Below are 20,221 nucleotides of genomic sequence, written 5' to 3' on the forward strand. Positions count from 1 at the left end.
TACATGTATAGTCCTGTCACAGGGTGCGTGTGCTCACTGGAGAGAGAGAGAAAGCACCCCCTGGGGGGTGGCCATACCACCGAACCTTCTCCTCCATTCTCCTCTCGGGACTTAGGGCTCACAAACATGTACCCGGTACATTTTCAAGCCACTGGGTCCGGGACCCCAACCACTCAAGTCAGCATGTCAGATCCAGTTGCCGTAACTCCATGCCACCAGCTGGCTGCAGATTGTACATTTTAACAAACACTGGCGTCATCCCCTCCCAGAGTGGCAGAACCGATGTTCACAGCCTCAGGGGTGGGAGGCAGCAGCCTGGCTCCCCATGGCACCACGTGGCACTAACCTGGTGGTAGCCTGTCTGAGGGTGAGACGGTGCCCCGGTCAGCACTGCCCTGATTCTAGACAGGGCATCTGTCGGTCATTTGCACACCCTCACCCGGGAACTGCCTCTTCACACTTCTGCACATTTGAAAAGCTGGCTGATTTGTCTTTTTTTTTTTGGGAGGGGGTGTTTGTAGGAGCAGAACAACTTTTTAAGAGAAATTGCAAAAAGCAAGGTCTAACCTACTAGACCTTTTTAGTTCAGAATGTCACAAGAGCTCGTGCAGAAAGGGAGAGGGGGCTGCGGTGTGTGTGCACGGGCACGCTTTCTTCCCGTCGCATGACTTTAACACCCACACACCTTAGCAAATGGAGTGAAGCCCCCAACGACCGCAACGGCGAAGATGAAAGGCAGAACGAAGGTCGCTCTCAGACAACACGAATGCCCCCTTTCTGTGTTCTCAAGAAAGGCCGTTTCCAACCAATAGCGGAGTCCGGCTTCCGCGCTCTGCAGAAGGCTTTGTTTGCCAGGACAGACTTTCCCTTAGAAATGTCTGCAATGGTGGGACCTTGGGATCGGGGCTCAGGTTATCAGCGACCATCTGAGGAAGTGATGTAAGCTTGTGGCCCCCGCTGGGGTTATCTGAGGGCCCATCGCCCCCCGGTACCGACAGAGATGGGAGCGACCAGGTGGTGGCAAGCCTGTCGAGTCCCCCTCAATGATAGCACACTTATCTCCCCGGTGCATCTCTCGGGGGGGAGAGCTAGAGTCTGGAGGCTGGAGAGAATGGGGTACTTACGGGGCACAGGAGCACCAGGAGGTGAGGAGGAGGAGACCCGCGCTCTGGGGAGCTGGTGCTGATGTAAAGGAGGCCACGGGGAGTGCAGGATAAGCCCTGGAGACGGGTCTGGTAGAGACAAAGGCCAGGGTGTAAGCGCCTGTGCTAAAATATTGAAGACTGGCCCGGGAGGGTGTTTTGGTCTACTGTCTGCAGCTGAGACTGAGTACCGCAGGTGGAAAATGTATGAAGGAGGGGGGAATGTTTGGCTCGCTGCCCTGAGGGCTGGGAAGGCCAAGATCGATGGGCTGCACGGGGTGAGGGTCTTCTCACTGTGGGACAACGTGGCAGGAGGCAGCACATGGTGGGGGGCTGGTGAGAACATGAGGGGAAGACACAGCCCGGCGGGGTGCTCACTTCAGTACAACCCACACCTGGGGTAGCGTGCGTCCCTCCGGGAGGGCTCCAGCATGACCCCGACACCTCCCATTAAGCCCAGGTGTTAGTTTTCACACTATTAGAAATGTCAAATCAGGGCCTGGTGGCATGGTGGGTGAGGTGCTGGATCGCACATGGCCGACTGCCCCGTTTGAATCCTGGACCCCAGGGCTTGAGAAACACACCGGGCACACGTGGCTGAGATCCCGAGGAGAATGGAGGCACAGGGCCGTGCTGTGGCGTCCCACATGGAGGCTGCTTTCTCACTTCCCCTCTCCAGTGCATGTGCCTGCCCTATGGCAAATCAACAACAACAACAACAACAGAAACGTATTAATAAAATCAAATAATAAACCCACACGGCTAAACAAAGATCCAATATTGCTTGAAGGTTTAAGACAAGAAGCTTCTTTCTTGTTCCACTTTCCCATCCCAGTCCTAGTCCCCAAACCAATGTTATCAGGGTCCTCTGGACCTCGTTAAAGGCAGATTGGATTCAGTGGGTCCAGGGCAGGGCCCAAAATTCTGCATCTCTAACAACTCCCTGGGATGTTGGTTTGTGAACCAAACTTTGTACTGGTAGGTTTTTAAATTGTTCTTTCAGCTGCGTGTGGTCAGTTGTAAACATTCACTGACTTCCTACGATAATAGATGAGGATTTCATTCCTATGCCATCCTCACTTATCTTCCCATCTTTACAACACAGTTGGTTTTTGTTTTTTGGCCAGAGGGCATATGTGTTTGTCAGAGAGAGCCAGAGCCTTGGAGTGGAGCGAGCACTCTTGACAAGGAATGGTCACACCATAACCTCTCCTTCACCTCTCCCTCCTTTGGGGAATCTGGGCATGCACACACACATGTTGGGTCCAGGACTTGAACTGTGTAGTCGGCTGTGTGGGATCTGGTTGCCTTAATTCTCCGGCCGCAGAGCCAGTCCACAATATAGTTCTATTTAGTATTTTTATCAGTATTAATAAATACTGTAGTCACTGCAGAACCAAGTAGTGAACTGTTATTACAATCCTTACAGTCTTTTGTTTTTCCTGGAGTTTCTTATTGTCTTTGTTTTCTTCTTACAATTTCTTGATTATAATAATCCTGTTTCCCGTTGCCTCTTCCCCAAAAGACACCATGACAGATAGTCTACAAGTCTTATTTTCTCCCAAAGACCTTCTTTCCCCCTCTCACTTTACTCCATCCCCCAAATCAAACAAAACAAATCCTCTTCCTGTTTCTAAGCATTCCTCAAACTACTCACTCTTAGGATACTATCTCAAACTGTTCACTCCTCCTAAGATACCATCTCTTCCTGTTTATAATCTCCTCCCCACCATTTACAACCTGTTGAAATATTAACTGTTGTTCCGCAGTTACACAATTTTTTTTTTAAGGTTTTTGCCATAGGGTACATGTACTTGAAGAAGCAAGACAGAGAGAGGGAAAGTGACAAATCACCCTTGAGTGGGTCTGGGAGGGAGATGGCCAAGCTGCAGTCCCTTCCTCCACTCTCATCCTGGGATTTTGAGCATGAACACACACGTGCCTGGGGTGATTTTCAAGCTGCCAGGTCCAGGACTTGAACCACAGTCAGCCATGTGGGAGTCTAGCACTTTAACCACCTGCTGGCCCCTGTGACATGATCTTTTGAAGCAATTTAGCATACTACATCCATCAGTAGAGTCATCTCCCTTGGCTTCTCCTTACCTTCCTACTTCTCTATTGGAGGACATGAAGTCGAAGTGGGCGAGGGAAGGGGAAATTAGACACACGGATACTCGACTCCCAGCTCACACACCTGTGTGACCGTAGGGATCTCCTTTAGCCACTCAAAGACCCGGCTTTGACGCCCTCTACTTTGCAGTATTATGGGGTAAGATGAGCTTCCTAAATTCTGGGCACCACCCAGGTGCTCAGGGACGTTTATTTATTGGTATTTTCTCTTTTCCTGGAAACGGCGGGCGGGGGTAGCACAGAGAAGAAGCTGAGGTTCTGCACTCTCTGGGACACAGGGAGAAAGCCACTGAGGTTTGGCACTCCTGAGAAGAGGGTTCGGACCAGGGAATCCAAGGTCAGAGAGTGAGAGGAGTCTGTCATTTGGCTGATTTGGATGGCGTTTCGGCATTAGCGGCTTATGGGATTTCCCTGTAGTACTTATAAATAAAATAGTTTTAAAAAAATAATTATTTAATTTTATTTATTATTACTTCTTCTTATTATTATTATTTAATTTGACCAGATAGGTGGAGAGAGGGAGTGAAAGCGAGAAAGCAAGCCACCAGGTCCACGACTTGAACCATGGTCGCCCATGTGGGAGCCCAGCACCTTAACCACCATACCACCTGCCGCCCTCTAGAAACAAAACCTTTCATGAACAATGGAAAGGACCAATATGGTCGCTTTGGCACCACGTGACAGCAGCCCTGACGGCAGTCCCAAGGAATGGGTATGAGTGTCCCTGTCTTACAAAAGAGGAAACTGAGGCTCTGAGACAAAGGCCACCTGTAAGTAAGCGCAGAGCTGGGCAGTCCTCGGATGGAGCCTCACGTCCTGGTGACGTCTCACAGTCACTCGCGCGCAGCAGCACTGGCTCCCCTTTCTTGAACCCGCGCCGACCCCTCTCAGACATGCCTTTAGAGGGAGCAGATTCATCCCATCTTACATGTAAAGAAAGACTCTTGCCACGGTCGCTGAGCGAGGGGCAGTGTAGACACCAAAGCCTGCACTTCCTCAGCCACTTCTGCAGGGTGTGTGTGTGGGTGTGTGGCGGGGGAGTTCCGGAAACTGGGGAGGTGGAAGGAAACTTCTAGTGGAAGGAGAAATGAGCTGAGTCTTTGAGGCCAGCAGAGAGGGACGACGGGTCACGCAGAGTAGTTGCTGGACGGAGGAGGGGAGGGGAGCCACTCCAGCCTCCCCCGGCTCTCATCAGAGCCCCTGGCCACAAGACAGCAGAGATGGGCCCAAGAGGCAGTGTCTCTTAGTGGCCTCAAGTACAGGGGAGGAAAGCTTCGTCTGCATGTCAGAGTATGGGGTCCCGGCTCCAGCACCCCGAAATACCGTGACTACGACACTCGACGTTCCTGAAAAAGAACCTGGGTTTCAAAGACAGCAAGCAGATTTCTCTCCTGTAGGGCTTCCCGAACCTTCCACACGCTGCTCAAGAATCCCCTTTTGTTGACTACCTACGTACATCCTGGGCTGTAGAACTGTTTGGAGGGCTGCCAGATGTCGCGTCTGGGGCGTATTTTCCCACATGTGGTTAATACTGAAAGCTGGGCTGTTATTTCACAGACAGCACTCTGTGGGCAGTCAGGGACCTGGGATGAGGCCTTTCTATGTCAAAGTAGAATGTATTTTATTTATTATTTTTTAAATGACAGAAAATAATTATATATGTTAATATTTGTGAGGTATGGGACCAGCAGTTGGCGTAATGGTTATGTCACTGGCTTCCCCTGCAGTCGTACGCAGTTTGAGTCCCAGATCTGGTGGCTTAAACTCACACCGGGCGCGTCTGCGTGCGTGCCCAAGATCCCGAGAGGAGAATGGAGGAGAAGGGCCAGCAGTTGGCGCAATGGTTATGTCACTGGCTTCCCCTGCAGTCGTACGCAGTTTGAGTCCCAGATCTGGTGGCTTAAACTCACACCGGGCGCGTCTGCGTGCGTGCCCAAGATCCCGAGAGGAGAATGGAGGAGAAGGGCCAGCAGTTGGCGCAATGGTTATGTCACTGGCTTCCCCTGCAGTCGTACGCAGTTTGAGTCCCAGATCTGGTGGCTTAAACTCACACCGGGCGCGTCTGCGTGCGTGCCCAAGATCCCGAGAGGAGAATGGAGGAGAAGGGCCAGCAGTTGGCGCAATGGTTATGTCACTGGCTTCCCCTGCAGTCGTACGCAGTTTGAGTCCCAGATCTGGTGGCTTAAACTCACACCGGGCGCGTCTGCGTGCGTGCCCAAGATCCCGAGAGGAGAATGGAGGAGAAGGGCCAGCAGTTGGCGCAATGGTTATGTCACTGGCTTCCCCTGCAGTCGTACGCAGTTTGAGTCCCAGATCTGGTGGCTTAAACTCACACCGGGCGCGTCTGCGTGCGTGCCCAAGATCCCGAGAGGAGAATGGAGGAGAAGGGCCAGCAGTTGGCGCAATGGTTATGTCACTGGCTTCCCCTGCAGTCGTACGCAGTTTGAGTCCCAGATCTGGTGGCTTAAACTCACACCGGGCGCGTCTGCGTGCGTGCCCAAGATCCCGAGAGGAGAATGGAGGAGAAGGGCCAGCAGTTGGCGCAATGGTTATGTCACTGGCTTCCCCTGCAGTCGTACGCAGTTTGAGTCCCAGATCTGGTGGCTTAAACTCACACCGGGCGCGTCTGCGTGCGTGCCCAAGATCCCGAGAGGAGAATGGAGGAGAAGGGCCAGCAGTTGGCGCAATGGTTATGTCACTGGCTTCCCCTGCAGTCGTACGCAGTTTGAGTCCCAGATCTGGTGGCTTAAACTCACACCGGGCGCGTCTGCGTGCGTGCCCAAGATCCCGAGAGGAGAATGGAGGAGAAGGGCCAGCAGTTGGCGCAATGGTTATGTCACTGGCTTCCCCTGCAGTCGTACGCAGTTTGAGTCCCAGATCTGGTGGCTTAAACTCACACCGGGCGCGTCTGCGTGCGTGCCCAAGATCCCGAGAGGAGAATGGAGGAGAAGGGCCAGCAGTTGGCGCAATGGTTATGTCACTGGCTTCCCCTGCAGTCGTACGCAGTTTGAGTCCCAGATCTGGTGGCTTAAACTCACACCGGGCGCGTCTGCGTGCGTGCCCAAGATCCCGAGAGGAGAATGGAGGAGAAGGGCCAGCAGTTGGCGCAATGGTTATGTCACTGGCTTCCCCTGCAGTCGTACGCAGTTTGAGTCCCAGATCTGGTGGCTTAAACTCACACCGGGCGCGTCTGCGTGCGTGCCCAAGATCCCGAGAGGAGAATGGAGGAGAAGGGCCAGCAGTTGGCGCAATGGTTATGTCACTGGCTTCCCCTGCAGTCGTACGCAGTTTGAGTCCCAGATCTGGTGGCTTAAACTCACACCGGGCGCGTCTGCGTGCGTGCCCAAGATCCCGAGAGGAGAATGGAGGAGAAGGGCCAGCAGTTGGCGCAATGGTTATGTCACTGGCTTCCCCTGCAGTCGTACGCAGTTTGAGTCCCAGATCTGGTGGCTTAAACTCACACCGGGCGCGTCTGCGTGCGTGCCCAAGATCCCGAGAGGAGAATGGAGGAGAAGGGCCAGCAGTTGGCGCAATGGTTATGTCACTGGCTTCCCCTGCAGTCGTACGCAGTTTGAGTCCCAGATCTGGTGGCTTAAACTCACACCGGGCGCGTCTGCGTGCGTGCCCAAGATCCCGAGAGGAGAATGGAGGAGAAGGGCCAGCAGTTGGCGCAATGGTTATGTCACTGGCTTCCCCTGCAGTCGTACGCAGTTTGAGTCCCAGATCTGGTGGCTTAAACTCACACCGGGCGCGTCTGCGTGCGTGCCCAAGATCCCGAGAGGAGAATGGAGGAGAAGGGCCAGCAGTTGGCGCAATGGTTATGTCACTGGCTTCCCCTGCAGTCGTACGCAGTTTGAGTCCCAGATCTGGTGGCTTAAACTCACACCGGGCGCGTCTGCGTGCGTGCCCAAGATCCCGAGAGGAGAATGGAGGAGAAGGGCCAGCAGTTGGCGCAATGGTTATGTCACTGGCTTCCCCTGCAGTCGTACGCAGTTTGAGTCCCAGATCTGGTGGCTTAAACTCACACCGGGCGCGTCTGCGTGCGTGCCCAAGATCCCGAGAGGAGAATGGAGGAGAAGGGATTGCGGCGTGGCCATCTCTGTGGGGGGTGGGGGGCGACTTCTCGCTTTCACCCTATCCCAAAAACCTCTCCAAAAAATAAAATATTTGCGAGGTACATGAGATAAGTGTACATGTAGGAAGAGTAAATCGAACTAATTAACATATGTATAACCTCACCGATTTATCTTATTTTTTTGTGTATGTGGTGATAACATTTAAAATCCACTCTTTTAGCAATTTGGCACACACACACACACACACACACACACACACACACACTATTGTTAACTACAGTCACTGTGCTGTGCAGAAGAGCCCAGAAACTGCTGGGTCTTTGCTGCTGTTTCCAGGCTCCCCGCTCCCCGCTCCCAGCAAGGACCAAAGGCCAGCGGGGCTCTCTAGCAGGCATGGGATTGCGAGGAGAGCACAGCAGCGGAGGCCCCTCCTGTAGGGATCTGACCTCTCAGTGTGGTCGCTTTGATGTGGCCATTTTGAAACTGAGGACATTTTGACGCAGCTATTTTAATGCTGTGGACATTTTCTGGCATTTAAAAAAATACCAGTTATTGAACTTCCCGCTTTTGAAATAAAATGATCAAGTATCCATGTACCACCAGGCCAGGGGCAGGGCAAGTGTCGGCACCGTGGAGAAGGCACCAAGGCGAGGCTGTGGGTGAGGTCCATTTCTTATTTACACTTCTCACAGAAAACGAGAAAGAGTTAAACGTTCAACAGTCTGATTTTTAAGGTCACGAAAAGTCCCCAGGTTAAAGAGTCCGTCAGTAATGAAGACACTCTGGTGTCAAAGTAAGAAGCGACAGGTCCCTGGGGCAGACAGAGCCCAGAAGTAGACTCATACAAATAGTCAACTGGCCTTTGACAAAGAGCTAACGGACAGTCAATGGCTCAAAGGCGGTCTCTTTTCAACAGACTACGGAATAGCTGGACATGCACATGCAAAGACTTCATACCCTTCACAAGATGTACTCCGGATGGACCACAAGCCTAAAGGTAAAACAAGAAATTCCAAAATCCTAGCTGCTAACACAGGGAAAATCTATTAGGTTGTCAGAAAAGTCATGACTTTTTCTCTGTTTTTCTATACAAAAATGCGTCATAACTTTTCCAGCGACCCAAAAGATGACTGTGAGTTTGGTGGTGAGATTTTTATAAAGAATTATTTATTATTATTTTTATTATTATTGTTTAGAGAGATTTTTGCTACAGAGTGCATGCACTTGCCAGAGAGACAGAGGAATAGAAAGTGAGAAATAACTCCCCAGGGAGGATGGCCATGCCGCAATCCTTTCTCCTCTCAGGATCTTGGACACGCATGCACATGTGCCCAGTGTGTGTTTTAAGCTACCGGGTCTGGGACTCGAACCACAGTCAGCGATGTGGGAGTCCAGTAAAGTAACCATTATGCCATCTGATGATCTCTATTATTATTATTTTTAAATTGGAACAGAGAGAGAGATGGAAAGTGAGAGAGTAAGCCATTAGGTCTGGGACTTGAATCACAGTTGGTCATATGAGAGTTCAGCGCCTCGACCACCATGCCACCTGCTGGCCCCAAAGGTGTATATATGAAAGAAAGAATTGATAAGCTGGACTCCTTTAGACTGAAGACTTCTGCCTGTGAAAGACACTGGCGAGAGAATGGGAGGACAAACCATAGACTGGGAGGATATTTCTGAAAGTCTCATCTGGTGAAGGGTAGTTATCCAAAATACACCAATGGGCCGTAAAACCATAAGAAAACGAGTAACCTAATTTAAAAATGGGCAAAAGGCCCACATATCTCTTTGAAGAAGACATGCAGATGGCAAACCAGCATCTGTAGTGACGTTCAACATTATATGTATTATGGAACTGCGAATTCAAACAACAGTGATGGGCCAGCAGGTGGCGTAGTAGTTAAGGAGCCAGACACCCACATGGTCAACCATGGTTCAAGTCCTGGACCTAGTGGCTTGAAAATCATTCTGGGTGGAAGTGCATGCATGCCCAAAATCCCGAGAGGAGAATGGAGGAGCAGGGCTCGTGGTGTGGCCATCCCCCTCGGAGGTGATTCCTCACTCCCTCTCTCTTCGTATCTGTCTCTCTGGTGAGCTCATGTACCCTATCACAAAACTCTCTACAAATAACAACAAAAACAGATCCCATGATACACTTGTTCGAGTGGCCCGGCTCCAAACACATGACTCCCAGCACTGGCGAAGATGTGGAGCAGCAAGAGTCTCGTTCTCCGCTGAGCGAGTGCAAATGTGCAGCCACTCTGGAAGACGGCCTGGAAGCTGCTCACAAACCAGGCATGCTCTTGCCACGTGACCCCTTAACCGTGCTTCTTGGTGTTTACTCAGATGAGCTGAAAACTTAGGTCCGTGTGAAAACCAGCACACTGCTGTCCACAGCGCCATTCCTAATTCCCACAACTAGGAAGCACCACAGCGTCCTCAGAAAGTGAGCGGACGGAGCTGTGTGAGCGGACAGAAACACTGCAGTGCGCCCAGACAACGGAACATGTGGGGCACTGAGAGAAAGGCACTAACGAGCCATGAGAAGCCCGAGGGATCTGAAGTGCGTATCAGAAGTGAAAGGAGCCCGTAAGAAAAGACTACGAGCTGTATGATCCTCCAGAAAAGGAAACAAGAAACGCCATGGAGACCTAAGGCCCAGTGATGGGGCTCATCCCATGTCCCTACCGCAGAAGCGCAGAGCAGGGGCAGTGAGGCAGAGCTGAGGGTGCCCCTGTGGCGGCCTTGCCTCTGGTCAGCCCACCAAGGGAAGCTCTCCTCCAGATGGTGGCTTTGTTGTTGAGAGAAACCTGGAGATTTCGCCATTTTCTGTGAAGCTTCCCATGCGACAGCCATTGTCTACAATGAATGGAAACTGGATCGTGCAATGACCCACACAAATCCCCCAGTGGCCTTCCACACACCCGGCCTCAGTTAGAAACCACTGCCCTGGAGCTGCGCAAGGCCAGGCCTCTCCAACGCCTGCAGCCACGCACGCCTCTCTGTCCCCAGCATGCTGGGTGTTCTCTCTGTACCCATCAGACTCGTCCCTCTGCTGAGAAGGGCCACTCCGTCTCCATGCCTCCAGGAACTGTTTGTCCTCGGGGCTCTGATGTTACCTCTTCAGTGAGGCCCTCCTAGACCACCCAGAGCAGCACCCCCACGCGCTCAGTCCCGCCGTCAGCTCTGTGCTAATTCTCTGCAGAGCACTTGACCTCACTTGCGTGTGCAAGCTTGAAACCTCAGGAGGCCAGGATCGCGCTCATTTCCCTTATAAATAGTCTGTGCTCTGCAACGGCCCCCTGTCCCGCAACTGAACTCTTGACCTGCCTCGGAGCGCCAGTTGAGCACATCTAACGACCCGCTAGACACCTTTCCTTCCACACCTCAACCAGATCGGCGTGAGAGCGAAGCACTGCGACGTGCTGAAACCGACATTTCCTCTCACCTCTCTCTGCTCGAGGTAGCCAGGTCCTCCCAGAGCCTACGAACGATCTCGCTCGTCTTCTCCTTCACCCCATCACTGGCCAGCTCCTGGGGGCACTTGGTCATGTCTCCACATTCCAACTCTGGTGCACGGCAGAGTGTCTCTCTCTGTGTCTCTGTCTTACAGGTGTCTCCTAGCTGGCATCCAACCTCCAAAGACTAATCCTAGCAACTGAACTGAACAAAACCACACCTTTCTCCTCACTCTTACCCTTGAAAGGGTTTTAACTAACCATAAAACATGAGAATTTAAAGAAGCGCCAGAGCTAGAAAACCAGTGTAGCTAAGCCTGTCTGGCTTTAATTTTACCCAGGCCCCAGCCTAGTGTGTAGTCGGTAGTAAACTGACCTGCCGTGGTGGAAGCCACAGGGCTGGTGGTGGGTTTGGATCCCTGGGTGGGCCTGAAACATGCAGGGCAGGTGCACGTGTGTATGCCCAGGATCCCGATGGGCTGGAGGCTGAGGAAGGGGAATTCTCTCTGAGCATTCTTTTTATTTTTTATTTTAGTTACAGGGCACGTGTGCTCACCACACACACACACACACACACACACACACACAGAAAGAGAAAGTGTTTGTCACCCCGCAGTGAGAGACAGCCACCCTGCAATTGATCTCTTGGCCTCCATTCTCCTCTTGAGATTTTGGGTTTGCACACTCACATGCTGGACATGTTTTCTTTTGTTTGTTTTTCAATTCGTCGGGTCTGGGACTCAAACTGTGCAGTCAGATATGTGGGACCCAGCCACCCTAGTCACCACGCCGCGGGCTGGCCTGAGGGTGCTCCCTCTCATGAGTTAAAAAAGAAGTCTGTCTGGTGAACAGGGAGCTCACCTCCAGCCTCCTCCACGCCTGGGCAGAGGAGAGGGGTCAGCCCTGCCAGCTGCCCCTGGCCTGTCTCCTGGCCCGTGGTGGATTTACATTTCAATATGAACGAGCTGCAACTCAATCACATTTTAAACCATCAGTTTCTCAGCCACACTGACAGCGGGGAAGTGCTCATGGGCTTTAGTGCGCTCCGGCCAGGGCGGGTGAGATGGTTTCTGCCCCTGTGGGCAGCTCTGCCCTGGACTCCCGGGACCAAGTCAGGTTCATGTGCCGCGAGCTGCTGGCACGTGCTGCCAGGCTGCAGCCCCGCCCAAGGTCCCTGTGGCTCCCACACTTAGAGGTCTGGGGAAAGGAGGGTCCTTGCAGTTCTCCCCCTCAGAAGTTTGAACCCGGGCTCCTGTGGGAAGCACTGGCCGCCCCTTCACCACCAAACTGCCATGGCTGCCCCGAGACACAGGCTTTCCATGTCCACATAGGGCCTTCGCCTTCATCCGTGAAGAGGGGAAGGAGGCAGGAGGAAGGACAGGTGGCAAGTCTGGGTGTAAATATGGAGAACCTGAGGGCCGGCTGTGATGTGTGGCTAGGGCGCATGGACCCAGTGTGGTCCACTGTGTGGTTCAAGTCCCAGACCTGGCGGCTTGAAAACAATGCAAGGCGCATGTGCACGTGTGCCCGAAATCTCACAAAGAGGGAGAAATGGAGGAGAAGGGGTTGTGGCGTGACCACCTCCCACGGGGTGCTTTGTCACCTCCTGTCTCTCCAGCAAACATGTGTACCCTCTGGCAAATTAAAAAAAAAGAAAAGAAAAGAAGAGAAAGAGAAGAGGAGAGTGCGAGACACAGAGGACTAAAGCGGAGTCGGTTTCTTCTCTGCAGAGATTACTTTGGACATGGGGTTGATGGGGCTGAACGGGAAGTGTACAGGCCTGGCCCTCCTGTGGCCCCTGCCGCGCAGCCAACGTGCGCCTTCTCTCCTGACAGAGGAAAGACCGGCTTCCCGCCCATGCAGGGCTCTGCACGGACGGCATGCGCGAGGCCGAGCTCGGCTCCCCGGGGGGCCAGGGTCTCTAGATGCCCTGCCCCATGGCTCCTCTCTGCACCCGGGGGAGGGCATGTGTGGGGAGCACGGGGCTTGGCAGGAGGGGCTCTCCCGCATCCACACGTTCACTCCTGCCTTCCTCTGCCACCCCCCACCAGCCTCGCCCCACCTGTGTGGTGGACAAGTGGTGTCCCCTGGAGCTCTCACCTGGGAAGAGAGGCCGGAGTGCAGAGAAGGCGGTAGCACAGCCTTTCCTCGGCCCGGGCACGCGCTTGCTCCTGCCTGGCGCTCCCCAAGGCCCTGCTCCAGTGCGTAGGGAGGACACCTCACCCCTGCCCAGAGCCGGGCAGAAAGCCCCAGGGACACTTCCCTCTCACGAATGCCCGTTTTGCCTGTGGTTGCTGCTCAGCTTAGAGCGGGTGAGAGGCCTGAGCAGAGGCCGTCTTATTCGCACCGGCCCGGGCTAGGTGAGTGATCTTCAGGAGCACTCACAACCACCCTTCCCTGGGGCCGATGAATCATCCAGGCCTTTCGTTCTGACTGTCACCACCTCTCCCTTTCAGATGGGCTCTTTGCTGTCCTTTCTTCATGCTCATGGTCCCTGGGCTGCCTCCCCTGCCTCCCGGTGCTCTGGATGGACTGATCGTTCACTAGCCCTGTCTGGGAGGCCCGCTCTGCTGCAGAGCATCGCCGAGTCCCTGGGGTGACAAGTCCACCGAGGCAGCTAGCCTCCACTGGACTGCAGCTGTGACTGCCCCGAAGGGACCTACAGGCGTCATGACGACAGGGACAAAGGGTCTCCAGTCCCATCAGATCAAAGGCCCTGCCGAAGCTGTGGATAGGAGGGTGTCACCTGGGAGCTTCGCTAAGACAGAAAACTGTGTGTTCAGACTTTTCCAAATTTCTGTGCAACACCCATAATGAATCAAATGAAATGCAGGGTCGGCAGGTGGTGTGGTAGTTGGGACGTTGGACTCCCACATGGCCAGCCATGGTTCGAGTCCTGGACCTGGCGGCTTGCTTTCTTACTTTCCCTTTCTGTCTCTGTCTGGCCAAATCAAATAATAATAATAATAAATACAGTTGAATAAAATAATTCTTAAAAGGTGAAATGCATGATCAGCCTTAGTAATTTGAGGTGTGAAGCTTACCATAGTAGCTGTGGTTTTAAGGCATCTGGGGGCCTGCAGAGTGCCATGTGTCCCTCGCTATGAGCCGACTTCCTAAAGCAGGGCGACCCAGCAGAGCCGTGTGCGAGGGCCGTTGGGGTAGCCACTAGCGGCCTCAGGCGAGTGGGTGCTGGGAGTGTGGCGAGTGCGCGGAGATGCTTGTTACCATCTTAACTAGAACGTCCAACGGGCACGCTCGGCCAGCAGCCACCGTGCAGCACAGAGCAGCAGGCAGGGGTCCCGGCACCTCCGTCTAAGCCTGGAAGGCTCCCTTGCTATGAGCCCAGCTGGGGTGGTGACTGTGTACAGGCCTGCTCAGGTGACACCACCCAGGAACCGTGTCCCGTGCCCCTCTGGTGAGCCTGGCGAAGCTGCTTCTCTTCATGGCCTCAGGCTCCTCAACCCCGTGGGCGCCCGCTGTCCACTGCCTCTCTTTTCTGGTTGTGAATGATTGATGCTGAGGTTGCAGTCGCTGTCTCCCCACCCTCCTGACACCCCACCAGTGCCCAGCGCCTGCCTCTCATTTCTGGTCGTGAATGATTGATGCTGAGGTTGCAGTCGCCGTCTCCCCACCCTCCTGACACCCCACCAGTGCGGCACAGGGAGGGGGGCGTGGCTTCCTCCCCGCCGTTTTGACCCGAAAAGATCCTGAGGTTGCAGTCGCTGTCTCCCCACCCTCCTGACACCCCACCAGTGCAGCACAGGGAGGGTGGCGTGGCTTCCTCTCTGCTGTTTTGACCGAGGAACCACCTGCTCAGAACTCGGAGGCCTGCCCTCAGCTGAGGCACGCACGACCCGGCCCTTTCCAGGACGCCGAGACCAGTGGGGCCTGCCTTCCTCTGCAGCCGTTGGCACTACCCTCCACGGTGAGTGTCACCTTCCTCCTCCTCCCCGCCCAGTGTCACCGTGCCCTTGGCCATGCCCTGCCACAGTGGCCCCTAGAGCCCCGCTCATGTGTGGTCGTGGCACCCAGCACTTTGCTGACAGCTTCCAGGGAGGCCAGGAATTGGTGGTGTGGCTCAGGCTTCTTGCCAGTGAGTAACAGACTCATGAAGCGCAGGGGCAGGGCAGCCAGCGACTTGCAACTCAAAGGAGCGGGAAGCGGGCAAGAGGGTGGATGGGGGCAGCGAAATGAAGCCCCCACGAGGCCCTGGGTTCTCAGGGACTGCCCCATGGAAAAACTCTCTGTAGCAGTTGGCAATGAGCTATGCATTTTTGCCCCAGGTGGGCAGTGATTGAATGAATGAATGAGGATCCAGACCATGACGTGGCCGCAGCCACTCTGTCCGGCGACCAGGACTGTGTTGACTGGGCACGGCAAGAGGTCCATGAAAGCTGGTAGTTAGCAAGACAGAATTATGTGCAGTCTAGTTTCCTCTCCATTAAGTGTGTGTGTGTGTGTGCACGTGCATGTGTGCGTGTGGTTGCATTACAGAGAGAATGGTCCGAAAGCCTGGAACTCAGAAATTTCACGATGACCTCACTAGGAATGGATGCTGGAGGGCTCGTACTTCCTTCAAATGTTCGCAGTTTTGCGCTTTGTGGAAATACTTCTTTACGGTCAGAGCAGAGCAGAGCTATTCGAAATGACTCATCAGTGGGTCCTCGTTTGTGCTTTCAGCACACCCCCAGCCCCTGGCGTTCCCCGCTGCTTCTCCCTAGATGCTGGCTGTGGCTGGGACGCGGGCAGGGCTGAGCTGGGAACCCGGCAGCAGGAAGTCAGCGCCAGCCTCTCTTCGGTCCCCTTGCTGGACAAGCCAAGCCAACAAGCAATTTGTGGGGGCAGTGTCGGAGCCCCTTTCTCAGCACCTGTCCTCCTGTTCTGCAGCCTCTCAGGTGCACCCCTCGCCAGCGCGCCCCGAGCCTGGCGCTGCACCTGTTAGGCGGGGGGAAGGTGCCTAACCCAGGCTTGGTAGGCGATAACCCCGGAGCTCAGAGTCCCACCTCCATGTAGGGAACAGAAAGTGGAGCTCCGTGAAATGTGAGAGGTGATCAAACCTCTGGTAGCGAATGGGAGGGAGAGCAAGGCTAGAACCGTGCTCCTGACTCCCGTTGGTGTCACCTTATTGGGCTCCTGGGAGCACGGGGGCTGTGGTTCTGCGCATCTTGGTGCCGGTTACGTGAGGACAGGAGAGAATACAGCACGAATGGCTGGCGAGGAATGGCTTCCACCTCACTTCTCTAACCTGTGCTGTTTGGTGCTTTTCACTTTCGTAGAATCAGCAGCTCTCCAGCGCTTTCTGGCTTTCATGCCTTGGTTGATGTTTTCCTGTCCTAGAGCAATGTTTCCTTCCCCCATGGCATGTTCCCATACTCTTTAGCCTTTGAGAGTCAGAAAAAAAAGTCACCTCCTCTATGAAGCCCTGTAAGATTTTCCTCAGCACTAGAGACATAACTGCTTCTTCCAAATTCCTACAGTCTCATAGCATTGCAGACAACAAAAATGATATTTGCAGCCATGGCCCACCCACTGTGCTTGAATTTGAGCGTCTCAAGGATGTGGGTCACGTTTTACACACTGCGCAAGCCAAGCAAGTGCCTCAGCACGTTGAGTACGTGAGCTGTGGAATGAGGTCTCCTGCGTCCTCACAGCGCTCTCTGCGTCCCACAAACAGCATTCCCACGGCGCTGAACTTGACCCTCGCAACAGCCTTTGGAGCAGGCCGGGCATCGCCCCTTTTTCAGACAAGCAAAGCAAGGCTCGGCGGAGGCCTGCCGCCTCTTGCCAAGCCCTCACGGGCAGTAAGGGATGGGCCAGGGTGAACAGGGGCTTTGACTTCTGATCCAGTGTGTTCCTCCCTTCTCCCCCAACTCCGTCTACACTGCAACAACACTGGCAGGCTTTTCTGATTGGGTGGCCACAGCGCCCACGATGAGCCACACGGAGCAGCGAGGGAGGGATCTGGGTCAGCGCTGAGGCAAAGGCCGGCTCACAACCAGGAGGCCATGCAGGTCCCTCGCTCACAGAGTGTCTTGTCAAATGTGGGTTTCCCCCCGTTTTTCCTTCCTTCTCAGCGGCGACAAGAAAATGAAAGCATGCTCCGAGACCTCGCAGCTGGAGGAATGAAAGGTTCAGAAAGGGCCTGACAGATTAAAAACGAGACAGAGAGGCCCTCGCGGGGGAGCAGGCTTCGTTCTCCCTCTGGTCCTGATCTCCTGTGGGCCAGAATCACATGCGTCACGGGAGGAGGACACACCTTTATGAGAGGCTAGGGCAGGCTTTCAGGTTGCAGAAAGGACCGTCGATTGGACTCTGGACCTGCTCTTCCCCTTAGCTGGTTTCCACGACAGCGCCCCCTTGGACGAGTTCGTAAACAAGTGTGCTGAACGGAAGAGAACGGGCTGCTGACAAGTTATTTTTACGACCGCTCTTAAAATGAGATTTCACACACTTGGTGCAGTCTTCAGCTTGTAGCTCTGGAGGGACCGTCCACTGGTCATCGAGGTTCGAGCTTCTTCCGACTGTTCCGGTGCTGACCCGCAGCGCAGCACGTATGCTTTTCGTATGTATTTCAAAGGGCCCACCAGCTGGCCCCTGCACCTCACGCCTTCATCTAGCAGTCGCGCCAACCTGTTTCCTAGGGGCGCGAGGCCTGTCTGGTCTGTTTACTGCTGTGGATTTATATTTAGGTTTCCAGTTCTCTTGCTCTGCAAGAAGATACTGCGCTACACCTCCCCGCGCTTGTACCCTTGTGTCATGTGTGTGCGTGCGTGTGCACGTGTGTGTGAAAGGACAGTAGGGCACATTCCCAGCGAAGGCGCTGCTGAGTCAGAGACACGCTCTGTGTATTTCGACAGTTTGACACACCCCTCCAGAAAGGTCACCCGGACGCACACTGCCACGAGGGCGTGGAAACCGTTTGTCCAGATGCCTACCAACATCGCTCTCCTCACCCTAAAGCTGACTGTCACCAATAAGAGCAAAAGCCATTCTTTTTATGTTTCGTGACTTCTCTACAGAGTTTTCTCAGGTGTTATCGGACTGGTACTTGATCTCTTCGTGCAAGTAAAAAGGAGGCATAAGCCCAAGGCACTAGAATACACGAAGCGCGTTCTAGCTGATGTTTCGGAACACAGTCTCCCTCCTAGCCAGCCTGCAATAACATTGAAGTTGGCAACTTAGGGCCCCCCAAGTCAAGCAGGCGCTCTCCATGTAGTAAGATAATGACAGTGACAATGTAATAGCGCTCAGACCCAGGCATCTGCTTTCCCGCTTGCCGGATGGATTTTCCATCTCAAAATAGAGGCTATGGGGCTTCTGGATGATCCCTGGAGTGGTGCTCACCGGGGAAATTCCAGGTTCTGTGCTTAGGAGGATAAGGACAGAGTACAGCTTCCCTGGGTGGGGGAATGCGCCTCCCACTCACCTGGGAAATATGTCAAAACAACCCCGGGAGGAAGCTGGGGAAGAGACAGCCGTGCAGCACGTGGGAATGGAGACTTACCGCGGTCAGGAAGTAGGTGAGGAGGGCCCACGACGCTTTGATCCAAACCATTGTTTTCATTTTGCCCCAGGGGATTTATGACAGGTCTTCAAAAAGCTTATGAAAAAGGCATATTATGCAAAAACTATATACGGATTTCAAAAAATCTTTTGTGGGACCAGCGGATGGCCCAATGGTTACGTTGCTGGACTCCCACATGGTCACTGCGGTTTGAGTCCTGGACCTGATGGCTTAAAACTCATGCCGAATGCGTGTGTGTGCCCGTGCCCCACGTCCTGAGAGGAGAATCAAGAAGGGATTGTGGTGTGGCCATCCCCACCCTGGAGGGGGGGCGACTTCTTGCCTTCTATCTCCGTCTCTCCAGAGAGCGCATGTGCTGTATAGCAAAAATCACTAAAAAAATCTTTCGCACCAAAATAAACTCAAACTCGCACTTACCACGAGCGATTTCGAATCACCCTAGTACTGTCCCTTCTACGCACGCGTGCCAATGCTAGCCTGCCTTCACCACTGTCTCTGCTCTTGGCACGGCGAGCAGGGCTCTCTCCTCTTCCACTTCTGTCTGTGTCCTCTGCTTCTCCGTGGAGCCCCGGTCCCTCGACTGCTGTAACCCTGGCTGCCCCGACCCAGCTAGTGGGAGCCCCCCGAGGCGGCCCTGTGTCCTTGCGATCCTCTGAGCACATCCTTGTTTTCTGGGGCCAAAAAAGCTCTTTCAGGCTTATCTCGTACTTTTCCGGCCCGCTCTGGTTCCAGACGTTTCTCCAGGGACTCCCGGCTCTTTCTGGAGGGGAAAGGTGGCCAGAAACCCAGGGCTGGGCACCGGGTGCTCATCTGCTGTGCACCTCTGCTCTCTGGCCACTCAGCCCCGCCACAGGTAACACACCCCAGGCTGCGGGGCTGGCCCCCAGGCCCTTTCTTCAGGGCTTCCTTTTCCTGCTGGAGTCAGGGTAAAGATCAGAAAGGTGCACTGGAGGCCCTGTGCCTCTCCGCAGAGGGACCCCAACATCAGCTCACACCTCCCGCCCCGTGGCCCTCCTGGCTACCCGGAGGCCCTTCCCCGGGGCGTGCAGGACCCAGAGGGTCTGGAAGCAGCCCTGTTCTGTGATCTTTAGGGCGTCCCCAGTGATAGACTGTGGGGGCTGGGAGCCATCCTGCAAAGTGGGCCTTGCCAGAGCCTGAGCGAGGGAAACAGCTGACGGAAAGAGCCCTGCACCCGCGGGCTGGGAAGGACGAAGGCGCCTGCCCGTTCTGCACCCCCGGGTGGGAGATGGCTCAGCACTGTCTAAAAAGAAAACAGATACTAGAACTGGGTGATGGTGGTGCGGAGCAGATAGCACAGCGGTTACGTCACTGGGCTCCCACATGGCTGAGCACGGTTCAAGTCCTGGACCCGGTGCCTTGGAAATCATGCTGGGCCGTGTGCGTGTGTGACCAAGATTCCAGGAGGAGAATGGAGGAGAAGGGATTGTGGCATGGCCATCCTCCCTGGGGGGTGATTTCTCACTTTCCCTTTCACTGTCTCTCTCCAGTGAGCACACACACCCTAAAAACATAAATAAAAAAAAAAAAAAAAAGAAAAAGAAAAAAGAAAGGAAGAGAAGAAAGAAGAGGCCTGTGGACCTTGGGAGTGGTCTCTTCATTTCCACGCTCACAGCCAAGACGAGCCTGAAACCGGAGAGCCCGACGTGAGGGAGCGTCTCGCGGCCTGCTCTTGCGGCTCTGCCCCAAGGAAGCATGTACTGTGTAGCCCCACACTGGCACCTGGCCGTGAGCGCCCCACACTGACACCTGGTCGTGAGTGCCCCACACTGGCACCTGGCCGTGTACATCCCACACTGACACCTGGCCGTGTACACCCCACACTGACACCTGGCCGTGAGCGCCCAACACTGGGACAGGGCCGTG

General features: G+C 54.3%; 1 protein-coding gene across 1 annotated transcript in view; it reads left to right on the forward strand.

Moving 5' to 3' along the window:
• The first annotated feature begins 664 nt into the window (after positions 1-664).
• The window catches only part of CCR9 (C-C motif chemokine receptor 9), a 25,715-nt gene continuing 6,158 nt past the window's right edge, over positions 665-20,221 (forward strand). The window contains exons 1-5 of the mRNA XM_006170148.3: positions 665-939; positions 15,493-15,589; positions 15,700-15,783; positions 16,487-16,613; positions 17,147-17,189. Coding sequence (XP_006170210.1) covers positions 665-939; positions 15,493-15,589; positions 15,700-15,783; positions 16,487-16,613; positions 17,147-17,189 — 626 coding nt within the window. The remainder of the gene's footprint in view (positions 940-15,492; positions 15,590-15,699; positions 15,784-16,486; positions 16,614-17,146; positions 17,190-20,221) is intronic.

The sequence above is a fragment of the Tupaia chinensis genome, unplaced genomic scaffold, assembly GCF_000334495.1.
Source record: "Tupaia chinensis unplaced genomic scaffold, TupChi_1.0 Scaffold148065_1, whole genome shotgun sequence".
In the NCBI taxonomy this organism is placed as follows: domain Eukaryota; kingdom Metazoa; phylum Chordata; class Mammalia; order Scandentia; family Tupaiidae; genus Tupaia; species Tupaia belangeri.